General features: G+C 47.4%; 1 protein-coding gene across 1 annotated transcript in view; it reads right to left on the minus strand.

The window, feature by feature from the left end:
- The window catches only part of FRMPD2 (FERM and PDZ domain containing 2), an 81,467-nt gene extending 68,823 nt beyond the window's left edge, over window positions 1-12,644 (minus strand). The window contains 6 exon segments of the mRNA XM_042960270.1: window positions 1,077-1,164; window positions 1,832-1,964; window positions 3,517-3,708; window positions 6,213-6,278; window positions 10,722-10,879; window positions 12,430-12,644. Coding sequence (XP_042816204.1) covers window positions 1,077-1,164; window positions 1,832-1,964; window positions 3,517-3,708; window positions 6,213-6,278; window positions 10,722-10,879; window positions 12,430-12,553 — 761 coding nt within the window. The 5' untranslated portion in view covers window positions 12,554-12,644.
- Between the last annotated feature and the right edge of the window lie 9,144 nt (window positions 12,645-21,788).

Below are 21,788 nucleotides of genomic sequence, written 5' to 3' on the forward strand. Positions count from 1 at the left end.
TTAATGTTCATTTTTTTTTTTTGAGACAGAGAGAGACATAGCATGAATGGGGGAGGGTCAGAGAGAGAGAGAGACACAGAATCTGAAGCAGGCTCCAGGCTCCAAGCTGTCAGCACAGAGCCCAACATGGGGCTCGAACTCACGAACCGTGAGATCATGACCTGAGCCGAAGTCAGACGCTTAACCGAGTGAGCCACCCAGGCGCCCCAAAAATAGAGTTTTAAATAGCAGGCAAAATCACTGTAAGGTGAACTCGACTGCATCCTGTCAAGCCCCAGCTCTGTATTGGACGTCAAGTACTGCCACAGCCCTTGGCCGAATCATGGAAGGACAACAAATCGATACATAAAAAAATAAACACCCAAGTTACAAAATTCCTAATGTTCCAGATGCAGGACGATATCGTCTCATGTGGTTTCGAGCAGATTTAAGCATCTATATTACATTCATCCCCAAACCAACCGCTTCTCCCTGACCCCTGCCCTTTGCATCTCTCTGTCCCTCTGTCCTTTCCTCCTTCCCTCTCTCTATTCCTTCCTCCCTCCCTCCCTCTCTTTTTCTCAGCTCTGCCATTGTCATGAGAACAATCCCCGGGCAAGCCTGCTGGTGAAGATCCAGGGCGCCCCCAGATAACAACCAGCCACCCCCAGAAGTGAGGCTGACTAGCCAGGCTGCAGCCAATCACAAAGGCATCTGGCAGAGTCCAGAAGAACCTCCCAGCAGAGCACAGTCTGAATTCCCAACTCCCATAATCAAGAGCTAAGTAAACTATTATCTTCAGACAGCGTGTTTTGTGGTTGTTTGCTATGCTGCCTCATGGGGCAACAGAAAATCACAACATGGAAGCGTGAACTTGGTTCCCAGGGGAGACAGAATGGCCCAAAAGCACACCTGCCATCAGGCCCCTCATCACCTTGGCTGCATATCTGCTTAAATGTGGGTTTTTTTCACCTGCCAATGGAATAGGGTCAGCTTTTTCTGGAGAAGCAAAGGGTTTTGTATCAGTAATCAGTAAAGAAGCAAGACACAGCGGTCCCCACATGGATGGCCCACCCCCTGGACACCTTACTGTTTACCTGCTAACAGAGAGGCTATGGTGACTGGGTGCTGAGGTGCTCAGACCGGGCTCCAGGGAACTCTGGGTCTCTGTGCTTCTCTCTGAAACTAACCAAACAGCACAGTACAGGGCATGAGAAGAGGCAAAGAGCATGGCCTTCTTGAATCAAGTGGATATCAGCAGCATGACTTACAGGCTGTGTGACTTATTTACCCTCTCTGAGTCTATTTGCTCACATGTGAAATGGAAATAACAGCTACAGGGGGTTCAGAGGAGTTTCTTTCTTTTTTTTTTTTTTTTTTGAGGGGGAGAATAAAACCTAGTGGCAAAGAGTACCTTGTCTTAGGGACAGAAAACAGTAGTATTAATTTTTTTTTAAACCTCCGATTCAGTTGAAGAGTAGAGACAAGATTATTCTAAAAACCATTCCTTGGACACGCCTACAGCAACAACAGAAACAATCTTTTACAGATTGCTTTTCCTTTTGCTCCACCTGGAAACTAACGAAAAGAAAGTCTTCCATTATGTTGTGTGTTGAAATTTGTTCTTATCAGCTGGGACAGTTAAAACTCAATAAAAAAAAATTTATGTGTGATCTATATCACACAAAATTATAGCTCCAGGTGAAGCTTTCCTCAGGACCCAGCCCCTTCCCTGTGGGGGCTCTCTGGAAGAGGGGAGTTTGCCCGGGTTTTCTCTGCCACCACGGCACGGACATCCGGCCCACTCGGGGCAGGAAACAGTAGAGTGGGAGTCTCAGGACACCATACCCACCTCTGCAGGGGTGCAGACGCTCCAGGGCCCATACTGTTGTGTTCTCGCAGCTCGCCTGATGCAGCCTATGCCTGAGCAGGCAGCTTCTGTCCTGCTGCGCCAAGGAGCTTTCTTCCATGAGTCTCCTCTCCACCTGAAGGTCAAGTGCATCACACATCCACACCCCAAAGTCAAGAGGGGACATTTATATAGACACATACAGACTGGCTGTCAGATTAAGTCAGTTCAGAAGTATCTGTCCACACAGTGAGAGCCTAACAGTGGCAACCAGAATGTGCTCTGGACCCCACCACCCACATGCGCCCTAGAGGTAATTCACTCCCCTCCCCCCATATCAGCGCACTCAAGCACAACCGTGCCTTTGCTCATGTGCTCCCCCGATTGGCTAGGGTCTCCCTGCTAAGCTCCTCTGTGCCTTCAAGACCCAGAACTATGTTCTTTGTACTTCCAAAGCTCTCCACTTCTGCCCTGAAGGCAGAGGGAAGTGTCCTTTTGTCACTTTCCCTCGTCACATCACTCACATCTCCTTCAATGACACATTATATCATGTTTGCTTGCTTGTCTGTCTGCCCCCACCCCCACCCCACCGACCTTACTGTGTGCTTTATGCTTCATTATAGCTTCTCCGGCTCAATGAACAGGGGCAACATGTTCAGATGCCAAGAAAAAAGGGATCCAAGAAGGAGGACAAGACAGAGCAGGCATTTTCTGATTGACTGTGGACGGCATCCACCCCAGCAGTCCCCTCCTCTCCATCCACACTGCCCCTGTGTTAGTCTTGGTCTCAGTTCTCCAACCAGCCCCCTGGACTGGTGCACAGGTGCCCAGCCAGTCTCCAGCCCTGCCTCTCTCTGGTTCCTCTGAAATGCAGACCTCCTTGCATTTCTATCATAGGCACCTCGCTTGCCTCTCCCCAGTCCCAGCACTGCCCCGGCCTCAAGGGGGCCAATGCTGAAGTAATTTCTGCCCCAGAATCCCCACTCCACCCCTGTGCGGTCAGGTGGAGGCTGTCTCCACCTGAGACCACCTTCTGGCTGGGCTTATTTCCCATCCTGTCTTCCCTCCATCACTCCCGCTTTCCTACGGGCACTTACCCAATAAATAACATGCATAAGCATCACCATTTCTGGCTTTGTTTGGAGGGAACTCCACGTAAGCCAAATGCCTACTATGTGCCAGCCTCTTACTAGGCGGTGAGGAGCACACAGGGCAGCAAATGTGACAAGTGCAGCAGGGGGACCCTCTGCAGACACAAGATAGCAGAAGGAGGGAGGGGCCAGGGACTGTAGGCACAGTCAGGGAAAGTTCCTTGCATGAAGCCTAGTTGAATTTTGACAGGTGACCTGACTCACGGATTACAAACATGTAATGCAATTGTTTTTGTGTAAAGAGCTTCTTTGAAAGATTCCAAGAATCTCAGCCACATTAGAAATCTGGGCTTGCTCAATCATCTTTACCAGCGCTGCCCAACAGAACTGCAAGGCTGGGATTGTTCTAGATCTTCCGTGTCCAGTATGGTCATCAGCAGCTGCATGTGGCTACTGAGCACTTGAAACGTGGTAGGTATGACCAAGGAGCTGAAGATTTTACTTGCATTTCAATTAACTATAATTTAGCTAATGTAAATGTCAATAGCTCCCCCTAGCTAGTGGCTCCTGGGTTGAGAAGCGCAGATCTACACTGACCTCCGAGATGGTGCCCAGAACCAAGCCAGCCAGCCGTCTAACGTGGAGACCGGCAGAGGTTGGGTATACGGCCACTTCTTCCCAATGAACCCGACAAGCTTCCAGAACTGACTGCAAGGGGAGCCGCCTGCGAGGCTGGTCTTCACACATGGTCAGCAGAATGGAGCTCAAGGGCTCACGGAGCTGCAGAGGCTGGAGAGAAGAGGGGCTGCATGAGAAGCCTGGACAGCTGAGTCCAATACCTTGTCGGGTGTGCGGTGGGGACTAATGGAAACAGATGATCTCATTACCACTAGACAGACACCTGCTCCTTCTGGAGCATTTGGGGACGGACACAAGATATATCACCAAGGCCACAAAATGCAGAGCAACGATCTCTACGCCAGCTGTGTGAAGTTTGCTGCTTTCTAGTCTGGAATGTTCTTTGGTACCCAGAGAGCACAAACCTGTGCTTGGAATACTTATGAAAAATAGGTGCTTGACAAAGTGGGCATCCACCCATGCCAAGTACACACATCAAACCAGGGATCAGCCTTCAACTCTCACCCACCTGGGTAACCTGTCAAATTATTTCTCGATTACTTCTCAAATGCAATTACTTCTCAAATTACTTCCTCAATTACTTTCTGCCAAATTACTTCTCAAATTATTTAGGTGGATCTCACTGGGCCTTTCCCCTAGAATGTGAGCTCCAGAAACATAAGGGCTGTGCCTTTTCATCCTTGGGCATTTCCAATGGTCAGCACAAGGTCAATGATCACTGGTTGAACTTCATGTCACATGCAGCCATGAAGCAAAAGAAAAAATATTTGCTTAAGCATTTCCCTCGTGCATTCAAGTGGCCACCATTTATATTGGGAAAGTCCTCAAATTCAGACTCAAAATCAGGCTTTTTGTCCCGCTCACCCATACCGTGAGTCATTTTCGAGGTAAGGGCTGCCCTACCATTTCCTGCCATGGAGCATCAGTTGTGAATTCCCATCTCCATGTGTAAGAGGGATGCTGCATCCCGGACTCATACAGCAAATCCCAATGCCTGAACGACAAAGTGGGAGACAGTCCCTGTCTTCAAGGACTTCACAGTCTGATGAGAAATATGGTCACCGAAAGAGACAAGGACTGGGACGCCTGGGTGGTCAGTCAATTAAGCATCCAACTTCAGTTCAGGTCATGATCTCACAGTTTGTAGGTTTGAGCCCCGCTTCGGGCTCTGTGCTGACAACTCAGAGCCTGGAGACTGCTTCAGATTCTGTGTCTCCCTCTCTCTCTCTCTACCCCTCTCTTGCTTTGCACTCTATCTCTCTCTCTCTCTCTCTCTAAAAAATAAATAAACATTAAAAAGAGAGAGAGAGAGATAAGGACTCAAGTCTTGGGAAGCACAGATATGGTGATAACACAGAGGAAAAGGTCTAACCCAACCTGGGGAGGGAACGAGGAGCTGGGGGAAAGAACTTGAACTAAATCTCCAAAAGCACACTGGTGTTAACCAGGAGAAAAGTGGGGGGAGGGACCGCAGATAGAAGGAGCAGTATATAGTAAGTATGGCATGTCTGAAAAGAAGGGCACTGTGGGCAGGACAGAGCCCAGGGGAAAATGACAACACAGGGCCCCTTGTTCAAAACTTTTAAGAATTTCAAGACGGTGACATCAGAGCATTACACCAAGCATGGGCCCTTGTAAGCGCAGGGCATTATTCGATTACACAGGCCACACGCCCATGAAACTGGCCCTGATTATGGAAGAGCTCCAGAGAGGAACCAGAGCTACAGGTAAGAGCCCAATTTGGGGCTCCAGGTATGCCCTGCTGAGAAGTGGAATCTAACCTCATGAGTAGAGTGGGAAGGTAAGAAGGGTATCACACGAGGAGGGATGAGAATACAAAGCACCAGGAAACATTGGGATGTTGAATTAGAGGGACAAAGGTGAGATAGAAGGAAGGAAGGGAGGGAGGGAGGAAGGAAGGGAGGGAGGAAAGAAGAGGGAAGGAGGGAAGGAAGGAAGGAAGGAAGGAAGGAAGGAAGGAAGGAAGGAACAAAAGGAAGGAAGGAAGGAAGGAAGGAAGGAAGGAAGGAAAGAAGGAAAGAAGAAAAGAAGGAAGAGGAGAATTCTCTGGCTCTTGTTACCCTGGTCTAAGAAATTCTTATAGTGTGAGATGAAAATTTGCACACACACACAAACACACATACTCTGTAGTCAAAAGTTTTATACAGTGCTGTGATAAAAGTTTAAAATTTTTCTATGCTTTAAGCTTTCTTGGAGTCTTTAATAAATTACTCTGCAAAATCTTGAAGAGGAAGGTAATAGAGGGAGCATTTTCCCAAATCAATTGAGCACAGAACCCTTTTTCAGGAAAGCATCTCACGTCAGGAACGGCTGCTTTAAAGCCTGTTTTATAAATCTGCATCTTCGCCATCTATAAAATCCTCTCGTTTGCCACTTCCCCTGAGCGGATAAGTCTTATTTTGCTTGCCAACCCTAAATCGTGGCTGCCTGGATGGCCATGTTGAGTAGCATTCTGCGGTGGTTTCTAAACTCAGCGGGAGCACTTCTGTAACCCATTGGCAATGCCTTCCTAGAACCCAGGAGGACGGAGTGGTGACACAGAGCTCAAGAGAAGTGGTCCCTGTCCTGAAGAAAACTGCTCATTAAATCCAAAGACATGACCTGGCAAGACTTTGAGTAACTTGTTTACAGACCTGATTTTGTGGGACATGATAGCCTGCTGACCAGTAGAGGGTCATTCCTAAAGAATAGACGTGCACCTGCTCAAGAGAAAAAGCACAAGATTAGATTTCGGTCACCTCTGGTATTCCATAGTCCTGCAAACAAATCACAATTCCATTTCCACATGCAGCAGACAGTGTTGGCCAGCTAGCCCCCCCCCACCATCTGCGACTCCCGTGAACTTCCCATCTCCCACTCTAGCGGCTTGAAACCACAGTGACCGTGACACCCCACTTTGGCAAGAGACGCAAGGGGAGTCTGTTAAGGGGCTTTTGAGAAAGCTTTTGCTTTACTGACAATAAGAACACAGTCCATGGTCCTACTTTTTCCTCAATTTTGCCTCGAATGCTGACAACGTATATGGATCATAGCTGCCATCTTGGGACCATGAGGCAACAGGCACCGGAAAAAAGACCAGCAGCTAAAAAGGGTAGAATGTAAATACACAGCCTGGATCCTCGATGACATTTACTGAGCCGCCGACCAATCCCAAGACTCCTGGTGAAGCAAATAATAACTCTATCTGTGGTGCCAGCCGCTGCACTTTAGGCTTTCTGATGGCGCATAGCTGAAACCATCTGCACGTGAAACACTATGGGACGGCCTGCTTTAAAAAAATTTTTTTTAACGTTTATTTATTTTTGAGACAGAGAGAGACAGAGCATGAACGGGGGAGGGTCAGAGAAAGGGAGACACAGAATCTGAAACAGGCTCCAGGCTCTGAGCTGTCAGCACAGAGCCCAATGCGGGGCTTGAACTCACAGACCGTGAGATCATGACCTGAGCCGAAGTCGGCCGCTTAACCGACTGAGCCACCCAGGCGCCCCTGGGACAGCCTGCTTTAAAAGCATCACCTGTCAGAAAACAAGATGAAATGGAAGAACATTATCTGACTTCTCCACCCTCACTTCCTTCATCTTCAAAATGAGGATTCTGGGGCACCTGGGTGGCTCAGTCGGTTAAGTGTCTGACTTTGGCTCAGGTCATGCTCTCCCGGTTCATGGGTTTGAGCCCCCCATCAGGTTCTGTGCTGACAGCTCAGAGCCTGGAGTCTGCTTCAGATTCTGGGTCTCCTTTCTCTGCCCATCTCCCGCTCACACTCTGTCTCTCCTGCTTTCAAAATAAACACTAAAAAATTGTTTTAATAATAAAAAGAAAATAATAATAATAAAGTGAGTATTCTACCTGAATACTCATGAGGATTGAGTAAAAAGAACCTGCAAATGGTCATGAAAATTTTTTATCATTATCGGACGTGGAACACTTACATGCCAAGCTCTGCTCCAAGCCTTTTACTTACATGAACTCATTCGGTCCTCACCACCATCCTGTGAGGTTGGTATTTTAATTGTCTCCATTATACAGAAGAGGCGATGCAAAGGAAACTTTGGGAACTTTCCCAAAGAAGACCTAAAGCCAGGCACCAGAGCCTTGGCTATGTTGCTTCTGGATTATACTAAGTTTTCAATCAATGTCAATCTGTTATTGTTGTGGGGCTTCTACTGTAATTGACAAGGCGCATTCCCCTTAGGATCACGGGAAATGACTTTTGAGAACTTCAGAAGGGACACGCTGAATTCATAAAACATAGTATGTGGAAAATACACGCTTATTTGAGCCATCCACTCAGTTAAGTACAAGTGACTTTGGTTTTGGCTTCTGACATCCCTAGGTCAAGAGCATGTGTCCAGTATCACACGTGCCAATTGCCTCTCTGACCTTATATCCCCAACCTGATCAACCAGCCCTCTGAGGAATGTGACTAGACACCTGCAGACAAGTTCACAGATTTCATCCTCACCTCTGGAGAAATGGTCTTGAGAGCAGATGCTGAAGCCGTGCCCTGAGCACTGCCAGAGGCACCGTCCACACTGGGGAACTGACCTGGATTCCAAATGCTCTAAGTACCCTTGGTGGTGCCTAAGGCCAAAGTGACAACAGGCTTCCTCCCAAATCCCAAATCCAGCCCCTTAGTATATGCTGCCTGGAGAAGGGTGGTGACAGTTTTGAATGCGACTCCTGGTGCCACGGGAAAGAACAGCATGATCGATTGTTGATGTCTGCCATGAGCACAGGATGGGGTGATAGTGGCTTGAGTGACTCATAGTTAGAGACCAGCGCACACCTTCCACCTGCACTGGAACTCGCCAAGCAGTGGGAAAAATGCCTCTGTGTGCTGGGAGAGCTGGATATTGGTCTGAGGAGAGGAGTCGGCATACATCCTCCAAAGCTCAGGACGGAGCCCAGAGCTGGGGGAGGATTGTGAGCACAGCCTCTGCTGAGACCACTTTCCTGACTGCTCACCTCACCTCCCACAGGACCTGAGCCAAGTTGGATGCAGAGAGGAGCCTGCAGTGGACGGAAGAGAAGAGCAATTAACAGAACTGAATGGTAGAGATGTGTTAAGAGGGGTAATGGCCAGGTGACCTGGTCTACTAAGCACCAGTTTGCCACAATTCACCCCCCAGGAAGCTAAGTCCCCTGCATTTCTGGGGTGCATCAGCATGCGCCCCTCTAGTGGCTGCTCAGAAAGTCAGATCCCCCTGGGGTGTCTGGGTGGCTTAGTCGGTTAAGCGTCCAACTTGGGCTCAGGTCATGATCCCACAGTTTGTGAGTTGGAGCCCCACATCAGGCTCTGTGCTGACAGCTCGGAGCCTGGAGCCTGCTTTGGATTCTGTGTCTCATTCTTTCTCTGCCCCTCCCCCACTTGTGCTCTGTCTCTCAAAAATAAATAAAAATGTTAAAAAAAATTATAAAAAAAAGAAAAGAAAAGAAAGATCCCCTGGCTCCAGCTGTGGCATGTCAGCTGACTCCAGACTGTAGGAGGCACCACCAGAGAGACCCAAACAGAGGGACTGAGAGGTACCCACATCTGTATCTAACACAGGGGTCCAGGGATTTATCCCTGAGATTCTGTCAGTGCAGGAAAGAGTAGAGGGGCTCGGGGTGCTGGGTGTCTGCCTGTGGGTGACAGAGTCAGGGCCACTGCAATGGGGAACTTGATGCTTTCGCTATTGTGATCTGACTTGGAGACACGTGGGCCCAGATAAATCAACCCTGGAAGCCACCAAGCCCGTTATCTGAGCCCGAAGGAAAAGCAGCCTCCGTTCCAGGACGCCTTCTCCTTCCAAGAGAGGCAGAATTTCCAGGCTGTACTTTTCTCCTGAAAGGATGGCAAGAAGAAGCAGAACTCGTTGATTAAGAGCCACTATGCCCTGAGTGCTGTGTGCCTGCCTTACACCACTTTCTCCTTAGATTTTCTTCTTATGGGGGCGCCTGGGTGGCTCAGTCGGTTAAGCATCCGACTTCAGCTCAGGTTATGCTCTCATGGTTCATGAGTTTGAGCCCCACATGGGGCTCGCTGCTGACAGTGCAGACCCCACCTCGGATCCTCTGTCCCCACCCACACCCCCCCGGCCCCTGCCCTCCTTACTCTCTTTCTCTCTCTCTCTCAAAAGTAAATAAACATTGGGGCGCCTGGGTGGCTCAGTTGGTTAAGTGTCCGACTTCAGCTCAGGTCACGATCTCGCGGTCCGCGAGTTTGAGCCCCGCGTCAGGCTCTGGGCTGATGGCTCAGAGCCTGGAGCCTGCTTCCAATTCTGTGTCTCGCTCTCTCTCTGCCCCTCCCCTGTTCATGCTGTGTCTCTCTCTGTCTCAAAAATAAATAAACGTTAAAAAAATTTTTTTTAAAAAGTAAATAAACATTTAAAAAAAGAATTTCTTCTTTTAAAAATTGAATATAATGTTTACTAGACCTTTTGCTATCCAGAAGCAAAACAAGTCCATGAAAAAACTAAAATTACCACTGATGTTGCCACCCAGAAATAATCACTGCAGGCATCTTGGTGTATATATTTTTAGAACTCTCTCTCTCCCCTGTGTGTGTGTGTGTGTGTGTTTATTAAACTAGGGTCACATTATACATGCATATATTTAGGTTCTTTTCAAGCCATTAAATAAGCCCCCACAGCCTCATTTTAATGCTATCTTATTTACTGGACATTGTTTCCAGTTTATCACTAATGTCAACAATACAACAATGAACATTACTGCAGTTAAATCAGTCTTTACTCCTACCTTAGGATCAACTCCTGGTTGGGGACGTTTTAGGGTTTTGCTACATGGCTCATGTAGCAAATGAGCCATGGCTCAGACCGTGTACCCACAACTTTTCCAACACTTCTTTTTGAATATTTATAATAATCTGATAGATTAAGTCAAATTAACCCTGTTTTACAGGTGTAGAAATTGAAGCTCAGAGAAGGTGACCTGTCTTCATCGAATAACTAAAAGACTGGCAAAAAAAAAAAAAAAAAAAAAAAAGCCTGGGAATAATATTCTTTAAATCCATTCTGCCTCAGTGTTCCTCGGGGCTAAACTGGGAGCTGGGGATGCCACCCCCAGGACAGATCCAAGGTCCTAGGACCAGGCCTTTCCCCGGGACAGGCCCAAAGGTGCCACAGAGATGCCCCACAACTTACCTGAGATGCGTCGGGCTGTTCATCGTCACTCTGTTCCTGTAGCAGTTCAGGGGCCTTGAAAGGAGCAGCCTCTATGTGAGAAATGTGGTTCTGGAAAGAAAGACTTCCGGCTGCAGACAGCAGGGCTGACCAGGGACAGACCACATAGTCCGCGGAATCTGAAAACAAGGCCATGATGGGAGTATAGAGACATGACCACTGTCCGGAGGGCCAGTTGTGGGACTGCGACCAGCAGGTGCCCCTGGGATGGACTGAGAGCAATGCCCAGGGAAACATGAAGTGGATACAACCCCGATACATGCGTGCACAAGACCACGTGTTACCAAGGGCGACCACAGTGGTGGCCAGGAAACCAGCCACCTGCATCCAAATTCCTCAGTGCCCCAAGCGTCTCAAGGTCAGAGGTCCACTTGGAAATAAGCCCAAGTCTGAGTTCTTTGGAGCCAAGCCTGGGACCAGGGCAGCTGGTCTTCTGGGCGTACTGTAGGGGTTCATCAGTCTCCCCTCCCCCATCCCGGAACCGACACCAGGGGCAGGGAGGAGAGAGTGAAGAATCACGGGGAGGGTGAAACTGAAGGTAGAGGTGCACAGCAGCCTCCTTTATCTTCCCACACTGGGACCTGCCTGATTGCTCATGTGGTCTCACTCATGTGTGGGGAGCCTCGGCTGCGGTCTCGCGGGTGACTTCGGAGCTGACATGTGAGTGTGCGGACTCAGCGTTGGTTCCAGTTATTAACGTAAGGCTTCGCAGCTCCAAATTCACCTTTCAATACCTGCTCCCTGAAGCAAGCTCTCCCTTACAGCGAGTGCGACATGCAGCTTTCTCAGTAGAGGGCGCTAGAGAGACATGGCGGGAGGCGGGGCCCTCCTGCTGTTTCGGGTCTCAGAGCGCCGGCGGGAGGACAGTTGGTGACGCTCTGCCCTGATATAGGCCCCGTGGTCCAGCACGCACCTCCCGGCCCCAAGTGATCACTGCTTCTGCACAGACGCCGCGGGCTCCAGGCCTCCTGGCAGCACTAGCTCCGGAAGTTATGTCTCCCCGCTGCCCTCCTCCATCCAGAGGGTCACCCTCGCCCCTGGTGGCGATTCCTGTGCCTCGCTTGTCCAGTGAATGCCAGACCCTTCTGGCCCCGCAAAGCAGCGAAGTTCGCCTTCATCGTGGGCTCCAAGCACAGCAATTCCAGCAAATCTGAACCCCGATCTGGGGAAGGGGCTTCCCTTCCAAGTTTGTCCCTCACTGGTACTTCTCTCAGTCCTGGGGAACCATATCTTACAATTACTCTTCTGTTGGAATTTAATAATTCTTTATATTAACCTCCCTCCCGCTCTTTATACCACCTAGTGTGTGGGTTCTAGCCCCTGATGGGGCACAGGTGATACACCATCTGGCAGGAGACAATATGGGAGTGTCAGCAGGGCAGCCCCCTGCCTCCTGTCCCTTATGCTCAGACCGTCCAGGTGTTGGGAGAGGCCCATATAGCTGCAGCCACTGTCTCCCTAGAAGCAAGGCCTTTTTTCAACTCTGCTGCATGCCATGGGTCCGAGAGACAGGCCTGCCTTCCCAGGGCAACTCCATAGGCAGGTGTCATTTGACTACTTGATCTAATGCTTTGGACTGATAACAGATCTGAGAAGCAGCAGTCAGAGATGGCTTGGGAAGCCTTGCGTTCAACTCCCTGCGATTCATGTGGCCCAAACACCCTCTTACCTTCATGAATGTCTTCCAGGAGCCGCTCCGCAGCTAGGTACAAGAGGGACCAGATTTCCTCCTCCGACAGAGCTTCGCCCCTGACCTGCAGGGCGCTGGCCAGGGTCACAGAGGCCGGGCTCATGCCTGCAGAGACATGCGTGTGGCAGAGTCCCCACAACGTCCACCAGCTCTCTGGGCCTGTACTCACCGCTCCAGCCCAGGCACAGCCCAGCCCCCTCTGCGGCCTGGCAGCACCATGTTTTCATCACCTGCATCCCCGGGGCTGGGCGCAGGGCTAGGCACACAGAGGAAGCTACAGAAATGTTTTTTGGGGGGACCTGCGAGTCTGCCTGGCTGAATCAGTGAATGAGGAAATAAACTCCGAAATGAAAGCTTAGGCGAATGAATGAATGAATGAATGAACAAATGATCCATGAGAATGGCACCGCCCTCTGAGCTGGGCTGTGCTGTTGAAAAGAGCTCCCTTGGCCCAGGTAGCATCCTCTGCCTGCTCTCCTCTCTGTCTGGGAAAGTAGGTTAACGGCATTTTTTTTTTAATCTCCACTACATGATTCATGGCTTTTCCCCTGCCACACGCCGAGTCGGATGTGGCGCCAGCACCAGCCCTGTCTGTAATGATCACGACGCCTGCCTGAGGAGTGAAAATCACTGGAAGGAAGGCGAGTCCTGTGTTTTGAAAAAGTGCAGGCTCAGGGAAGCGTGGGACTGACCCGCAGGAGGAGGGGTGAAGGAGGCTGGTCTTCTCTTTTCCTCTCTTCTTAGAAGGGCTCCTTTCGACCAAAGCTGACATTTAAATGTCTGTCCTCCTGACACAGCTGCCACCCACTAATCTCCAGCCCCAGGTGGGGTGACAGCAGGAAGAGGCCAGGCAGGCTTTTCCTAATCCATTTACGTCATTGATCTTTTCTGCGGCCTCAGGGAGGGCGGGAGGGCGGTGTGGGGGGCAGGGCGGAGAGCACGTTATGGCACCCTCATCCCTCTGTCCAACATGGCCAAGCCAAGCTCTCCACTCGCCGCCTGCTCAGCTCTACGTACGCCTGTAGTCCAACCTCCTCCGGCCTCAGGAAGAGAGTTGGACTCCCAGAAGAAAAAAGCCTTGCACGTCCTCCTCTCCCCTGGGGACCAGAGGTGTGCTGGAGCCAGGCCTAGGCCGGAAGCTTGATGTGTGAGATGTCACAACAAGGAGTCTGCAAAGAAAGCCCGTCGTTCCCATTGGCAGACAGGAAGGCAGTCCAAGGTCACCCAGGTAAAAAGTAATAGATTCAAAGCTAAAGTGCAAGGCCTCTCTTGTCTTTCTTTTTTCTCTTCCTCCTACTTCTTTATCTAAACTTGGCTTGAGACATATGGATTAGGCATCCCCATGCTGCCACATGTTCCCAGCTCTCTGCAGCCACCGTAAAAGGCTACTTATTAGAGAACAAACAAAGGGACAAGATTAGGACTCTCAAATACGAAATCTCTGAATCTCAAGATTTCTCACGAAATACCAAATGTGGTGTGGTTTGTTTTCCCATCACTATATGACTAGAAAAAAAATTGCATTAAAAGTATTTTAGGCTGGTGTGGTGTGGCTAGTCAAGACCATCATTTCAATATAGTAATTCAACTTTCAACAAATAGTGCTGGATTCATCATGGGAGAAAGAAAAAAAAAAACCCTCTTATCTTATATAAAAATTAACTCAGGGCACCTGGGTGTCTCAGTCGGTTGAGAGTCCGACCTTGGCCCTGGTTAAGATCTGGGGCGCCTGGGTGGCTCAGTCGGTTGGGCGACCGACTTCAGCTCAGGTCACGATCTCACGGTCCGTGAGTTCGAGCCCCGCGTCGGGCTCTGTGCTGACAGCTCGGAGCCTGGAGCCTGCTTCGGATTCTGTGTCTCCCTCTCTCTCTGCCCCTCCCCTGCTCATGCTCTGTCTCTCTCTGTCTCAAAAATAAAGAAAAACATTAAAAAAAAAAAAAGATCTCACAGTTCGTGAATTCAAGCTCCACATCAGGCTCGCTGCTGTCAGCACAGAGCCTGGAGCCTGCTTCGGATCCTCTGCCCATTTCTCTCTCCACCCCTCCCCTACTCATGCTCTCTCTCTCTCTCTCTCTCTCTCTCTCTCTCTCAGAAATGAATAAACATTTAAAAAAACTAAAAATTAACTGAAAATGAATCATAGACCTAACATAGAACATAAAACTGTAAGTTTTTAGGAAATAACACATCGAGGCAAATATTCAGGATCTAGGGCGAAGCAAAGAGTTCTTAGATTTGACACTGACATCATAGCTTAGCCTCGCCTACCTTACATGTGTTCAGAACACTCAGATTAGCCTACGGTTGGGCAAAATCACCTAACACGAAGCCCGTTTTATAATAGAGTGTTGAATATCTGATGTCATTTATTGAACACTGTACTGAAAGTGAAAAATAGAATGGTGTAAGCGTATCGGTTGTTTACCCTTGTGACCACCTGGCTGACTGGGAGCTGAGGCTCCAGGCCACTGCCCAGCATCACGAGAGAGGATTGTGGTGCATCCTGCTAGCCCAGAAAAGGATCAAAATTCAATGTCTGAAGTACAGTTTCCACTGAATGTGTGTGGCTTTTGCACCATCGTAAAGTCAAAAACTTGTAACTCAAGCCATTACAAATTGGGGTCATCTATAAATAAAGAACTCTGGGGGAGCCTGGGTGGCTGAGTTGGTTAAGCGTCCGACTTCGGCTCAGATCATGATCTCACAGTTCGAGAGTTTGAGCCCTGTGTCAGGTTCTGTGGTGACAGCTCAGAGCCTGGAGCCTGCTTGGGATTCTGTGTGTGTGTGTGTGTGTGTGTGTGTCTCTTTCTGCCCCTCCCCCACTCACGCTCTGTCTCTCTCTGTCTCAAAAATAAATAAACACTAAAAAAAAGTATAAATAAAGAACCCTCACAATTCACTGTAAAAAGACAACCTAATTTTAAAATGGGTAGAGACCTCAACTGTGCTTCAATAATAAATAAATTCAAAGTAGAATAAGAAAATGACTACAATAGGCAAAACTGAGAGTGTCACAGGCCAATTGGAACGTATGGCCACCCAAATCTTTTTTTTTAAATGGGCAAAGACTATGAACATACATTTCTCCAAAGATGTACAAATAACTGATAAGCGCATGAAAAGTGCTCAACATAATTAGTCATTAGGTAAATGCAAATCAAAACCACAATGTGATACCATTTCAGATCTATAAGGATGGTTATAACCAAAAAGTGTTGACAAAAATGTGGAGAAATTGGAACCCTCACATATTGCTGATAGGGATGTAAAATAAGGTAGCCACTTTGGAAAACGGTTCAGCAGTTCCTCAAAGAGTTAATCATAGAGTTACCACGTGACTCCGCAATTCCACTCCTTGGTATATACCCAAGACAAATGAAAGCATATGTGACACCAAAACGTACGCACAAACATTCATAGCTGCATCCTTGATAGTATCCAAAAAGTGGAAACACCCAAACGTTCCTTAACTAATGAATGAATAGACAAAATTGTATCCACATACAATGGAGTGCTATGTGGCCATAAAAAGGAACAAAGTCCTGCTACATGCTGCAAGATGGATGAATCTTTTTTCTTATACCCCTTAATTAAGGTGTAACTGACATACGAAAAGCTGTATATATTTAATGTATGCAACCTGATGAGTTTAGAGATAAGTACATATTCATGAAACCATCACCACGATCTAGGCCATACAAGACTGATGAATCTTGAAAACAATCTGCCAAGTAAAGGAAGTCAGCCACTAAAGGTCACATTTCATATGATTGCATTCGTAGGAAATATCCAGAAGAGGCGAATGAATAGAAACGGAAAGATCAGTGGTTTGGCAAGGGTTTGGGGGAAGGGCAGGTGGAGAGTGACTGAAGTGGGTATAGATTTCTTAACAGCTTGATGACAATACTCTGGAATTAGTTGTGATAGTTACACAATCTTGTGAACATACCAAAAACTTCTGAATTGTGAACATTAAAAGGTGACTTATGGTATGTGAATTACACCATAAATGTGAATAATTTTTTTTAATTTTTTTTACATTTATTTATTTTTGAGAGACAGAGAGACAGAGTGTGAGCAGGGGAGGGGCAGAGGGAGAAGGAGACTCAGAATTAGAAACAGACTCCAGGCTCCAAGCTGTCAGCACAGAGCCTGACGTGGGGCTGGAACCCACAAACCGTGACATCATAACCTGAGCCTAAGTCGGATGCTTAACCGACTGAGCCACCCAGGTGCCCCCATAAATGTGAATAATTTTTAAGAGAAAAGCAAGGAATGGAAAGGAACTTATAATTAAAAGACAGATCATGAGGTGCGTGGGTGGCTCAGTCAGTTAAGCATCTGACTTCAGCTCAGGTTGTGATCTTGCAGTCCATGAGTTCCAGCCCCACGTCAGGCTCTGTGCTGACAGTGCAGAGCCTGGAGCCTGCTTCAGATCCTGTGTCTCCCCCTTCTTTCTGCCCCTCCCCCACTCATTCTTTCTCTCTCTCTCTCTCTCTCTCTCAAAAATAAATAAACATTTAAAAAAATTTTTTAAAGACAGATCAAATTAATAAATGAGTAAAAGTAAATATAGTATCTAGGAATGTACATGTGAGAGACAAAGCTACAGAAACAAGAGGATGACTGTAAAAGTCTGGATAATGATTACCTTTGGGGGAGTGAGGGCCTGTGATTGAGATGGAGAATATGGAAGGGTTTCTGGAATGGGGGGCAAAGTCCTATTTCTTAGCCTCAGTGATGGCTCAAATAAGGTGTTCATCTTACAATGACTCGGTAAGCTGAACATTTGTTGTAACGGTTCTCTGGGTCCGTTCTTTTACAATAAGTTTAAAACAATTTCAAGCATTGCCCTGCTAAAAATGTTTTTAGGCAAATCCAAAAAATAGCACTCCATTTCCACCTCCTTTCTTGAAATACAAATCCAGCAATTTTCATCAGTTATGTTAGACTCTATCTGAAATCCTGCCAACAAATGCCGACCAGATTAAGAGGCCCAACCATTCTTTCCATCTAGGGTGGATAAGGAAACAGCCAACATCTAGAAAAGCACATAACTGCTCGGATTGGCTAGTCAAACACCCCTGTCTGTGGTTGGAACCAAGAGTTCTTTGAGGCTTGAAGTTGCCATTCTCGTTCCTGGTGTATCAGGATTGCAGCTTCCACGTCAAAGGCAACAAACCCCAAACACAGGAGGTAATGCCTGTGAACTAGTCATCAGCCTCTCCATTAAAAAAAAAAAACAAAATACGACAACTACAAACCCATCCCACTGTTCCAAGACATGTGCATGCTCCCACTGCAGAAAGAAATGTCTACGTTCTGCTTCTCTGTACAAACTCTCTCTGACCCCAGGGCCACAGATGAACGTGACATTCTGTCCACAGGAGTGAGTTGTGCCTCCAGGGAGTGCCAACAGTTGGGAACCATTGGCGGCCCCGAATTTCCACGGCAGCCCTGACCACACCCTTCCACTCTGGTAGGCAGTAACCTGTTTGGGGATACTTCAGGGACTCCATTTCAGTCCACTAGTCCTTAAGAAGCAACCCAAATATATGTTAACATTGCAATATTGTAAATTCCATTTCAGGGCCAGCTGACAACACCAATACAAGGAGACACTCCCTAGCGCTTACTGTGCACCAGGCACTGTTCCAAGGGCTTTATGTGCACCAGTCCTGGTTTATGAGACAGCCGCCATCAGCCCTGCCCCGGCATGCCGTGATGCCTCCAGGCTTGCATCCAAGTGTTTGTCTACACAGTCTGGTGGTGAGGTACCACTGCACCGTGAACTGGAAGGGGACCATTAACCATCTAAGGGACAGAGAGATCCCACCACACAGATAAACCCTGCCTTCCTGCCAGTGAGGAAGCTCTGGGAAAGCGTCCAGCCCATGGCCATGCTTCTGGGGGGGCAGCTCTGTTGTCTCTCATTCACTTCCCAGGCTCACACCTCTGTGGGCCAAGTCCTGTATGTTGACTCGATTCTCCGAACGCTTCTGCAGTCAGCTCATAACCCAAAAGTCTCCTCCATCTGAGGCCTCATTGCTGTTCAGGAGTTTCCTCAGGCTCCCTTCCGTAAGTTCCCAAGCTATGGTGCATTCTGTCTCTAGGGACTCTCCTCTACTGGCCTCCAGCTTCATAGCCCTTCTCTGGTCTGGCTCGGCCTAGAAGCTCTGCCCATGCCCTTGACATCCTTGCCTCAGCCATCCCTTTATTTAACAAATCCTACCAAGGAGTTAGTATATTTTAAGCTGTAAATAGAAACATGAAAATATAACATCCTACCCTTGCAAGTCTTACATTCTAGTGGGGATGGGCAGAGGGGCACCGATACCGAACAGGTAAGCAGAGGAACAAAATAAGTCCACAGAGAGATAGACTATGAAGAAGAGGTAGACAAGGCTATGCACTTGAGCCGGAGTGGTCAAGGAAGGCACCATATGAGCTGAGACTTGAAGGTTGAGAAGGTGCCTGCGAGGGAAGTGGAAGGGACAAGGCACACTGCCTCTGGTCTCGTGGGGACAGCCAGTGGGTGACCACTCCCTCCCTGAAACACTACCCGTTGCTTCAGATCCCGGTTTCCCGTGACTCCCTCTCGCTGTCCCTGGAATGTCTTCCCCCAGGATGCTAGCTCCGGCCCTGTGCTGGTTTCCTATGGCTGCTGGGACAAATTACCACCAGCCTGATGGATGAAAGCAACAGAAATTTATCATCTCAGAGAAATCAGTTTCACTGAGCTGAAATCGGGCTGTGGGCAGGGCCGCATTCCCTCCAGAAGTTCCAAGGGAGGGTCTGCTCCTTGTCTCTTCCTGTTTCTAATGGCAGCCAGCATTTCTTGACTTGTGGCCACATCGTTCCAATGTCTGCCTCCATGGTCTCATCACCTTCTCCTCTTTATTTTAAATCTCCCTCTGTCTGCCTGTTACAAGGACATTTGTGATTGCATCTAGTAGGGCCTGCCTAGATGATCCAGGATAATCTCCCCATTTCAAGACCCTTTAACCTCATCACATCTGCAGTTGTTTTGCCATTTAACGTAGTATTCATGGATTCCACAGATCAGGATGTATGTATCTTTTTTGTGGTGGGGGGAAGCATTGTTCAACCTACCACTAGCTCTTTTTCATTCAACAGTCTACTGTTGGCTAAAAAAAGACATGAGCTCTGGGAGGTTGAAACTCCAGCTCCCTAACTTCCTGGCTATGTGAGCTTGGGCACAGAGCGTATATATACTTAACCTCTCTGAGCCTCAGTTTTGTCATCTGGGATATAATGTTAATCATAGCATCTACCTCATGTAACTGTTAGGAAATTATATTCAAGGGCTCAGTATGTAAAATGTGATGAACACATCTTATTTCCATTTCTTTCCATCTCTGCTCTAACCACCCAGAAAGGGATTTTAAGCATCAAAGCTGCTGAGAAGTTTCCAAGTATGAGATTCTTAAGATATGGTGTTAATTGTTTCCATCTGTCTGCCAGGATTGAGGTGCTATAAACAACCCATTTTAAACCTTAGCAAAATGCCTAAAATATCTCAAGGTCCCCAAAATAGACACCCTAGGGAGGAACCAGGGAAGGATGTGGGGCTCCCAAGGAATCAAAGCTCTCAGAATGATCCTTTTGCCTTCCTCCTTTTGGTCCTTATGTCTCCCTTCATTCCTTCTCCCTTTGGACATTCATTAAAAACCATCTGCTTGCACTAAGACCAAAATCTGAGCAAAACTTTCCAGAAGGCAAATGGCATCATTCCCCCAGGAGGAAAAGTCAGCTTCTGCCTCATCTGGGCTCCACTGAAAGCCTCATCTGGGCTAAAGGTGTCAGGGCTCTTAACTTCCGGCACTCTCCTACTGGGAGATCCTTGGAAGCTGATCTCAGTTCTGAGTTCTTCACACAGATCCTGCCCTACTGCCCTATATAAATACTGGCTGTAGCACCAACGTCGTGTGACCTTGAGCAAGAGCACTCTCAAAATCTCTTCTCCCCGCTGTAAAATGGAGATGATACATCCTGCCTTACAAGATGGTTGTGAGAAGAACAAGCTAATGAGAACATGGCAACTAGCAGATGTCCTATCTTTCTTCAGTGTTCCCAGATGGAAACTTGCATTTGTAGATAAGAGAATGGATGTTCCAGTACAGAAAAACATTTAGAGGGTTTTAGAGGAGGGTTTTTCTCATCACCCATATTTGCTTACATTCGACTTACTCCATATTTGCTACATTCCTATATAACCCGTGCTGATAAGACCAGTTTTTTATTTGAGTGAATGCATTCAGGGAAACTGCATATTTTATAGGAAATGGAAAATTAGTATTGGACAACAATAGAAGGTAATTATCTATTTCTTTTAAATCCTTGAATTCTTGCCAGATAATATTGCCTTCCAATGGTCCCAAAGCCTGGTCTTTCATTGTGAAAGGAGCCATTCGTTTGAGAAATGTGAAAGCCTAGGGTTCCAGACAGACTTTCTTCTTGACATAATCGGAAGAATTTAAGTAAAATGTCAAAAATATAATTCACTGTTATTAATGCACTTCGTGTTCCACCTGTGTTCTTTGGTCCTGCTTGTCCTTTAGGAAGAGCTGTATCCTCCTTTTCTAAGGCTGCAGGGACAGTTTTAATGTAATTCATACTCAGAGATGATTGATTGAGTCCTCACCAATTTTACTTAAAGGCAATGCCTTCCAAGGAGAATAGCCCTTTGCAGCTTATAGAGTTTGCATACATTTTTGTGATTCCCACAAAAATCCTTCAAGGCAAGGCAAAATGATCCCCATATCCAGATGAGGAAACTGAGAATTTAACTGACTTAAGGTCCCCAAATTTGCATGGCTAGTAAGTGCCATTTAAGTTTCTAAAGGAGGGGATGGTGGGCTTGTAAGCTAACAAGACTAATTGAAGCTACGTATGTTTAAATCATTATTCAGTTTATTCAAAGTTGTGAATTTTAGGTGAGAATCAGTCTTGTTAGGTTGATAAGAATGGTCTGGTATTTCAGCACAGCTGCTTTGGGGCTGTAGAAAAATAATAATAATAAAATAAAATAAAGTTGTGAATTTTAACAGCTGCTGTCTTGAGCCTTCAAATTCAGCTTTAAAGTATTAAGATCCACTCATCTGGTGATTTATATATAAAAAGAGCTACTTCACATGATTTTTTTTAATGTTTATTTTTAAGAGAGAGAGAGAGAGCAGGGGAGGGGCAGAGAGAGAGGAAGACACAGAATCTGAAGCAGGCTCCAGGCTCTGAGCCGTCAGCACAGAGCCAGACATGGGGCTTAAACTCACGAACCACAAGATCATGACCTGAGCCAAAGTCGAATACTTAACTGG

This window comes from Panthera tigris, chromosome D2, assembly GCF_018350195.1.
Source record: "Panthera tigris isolate Pti1 chromosome D2, P.tigris_Pti1_mat1.1, whole genome shotgun sequence".
Lineage (NCBI taxonomy): Eukaryota > Metazoa > Chordata > Mammalia > Carnivora > Felidae > Panthera > Panthera tigris.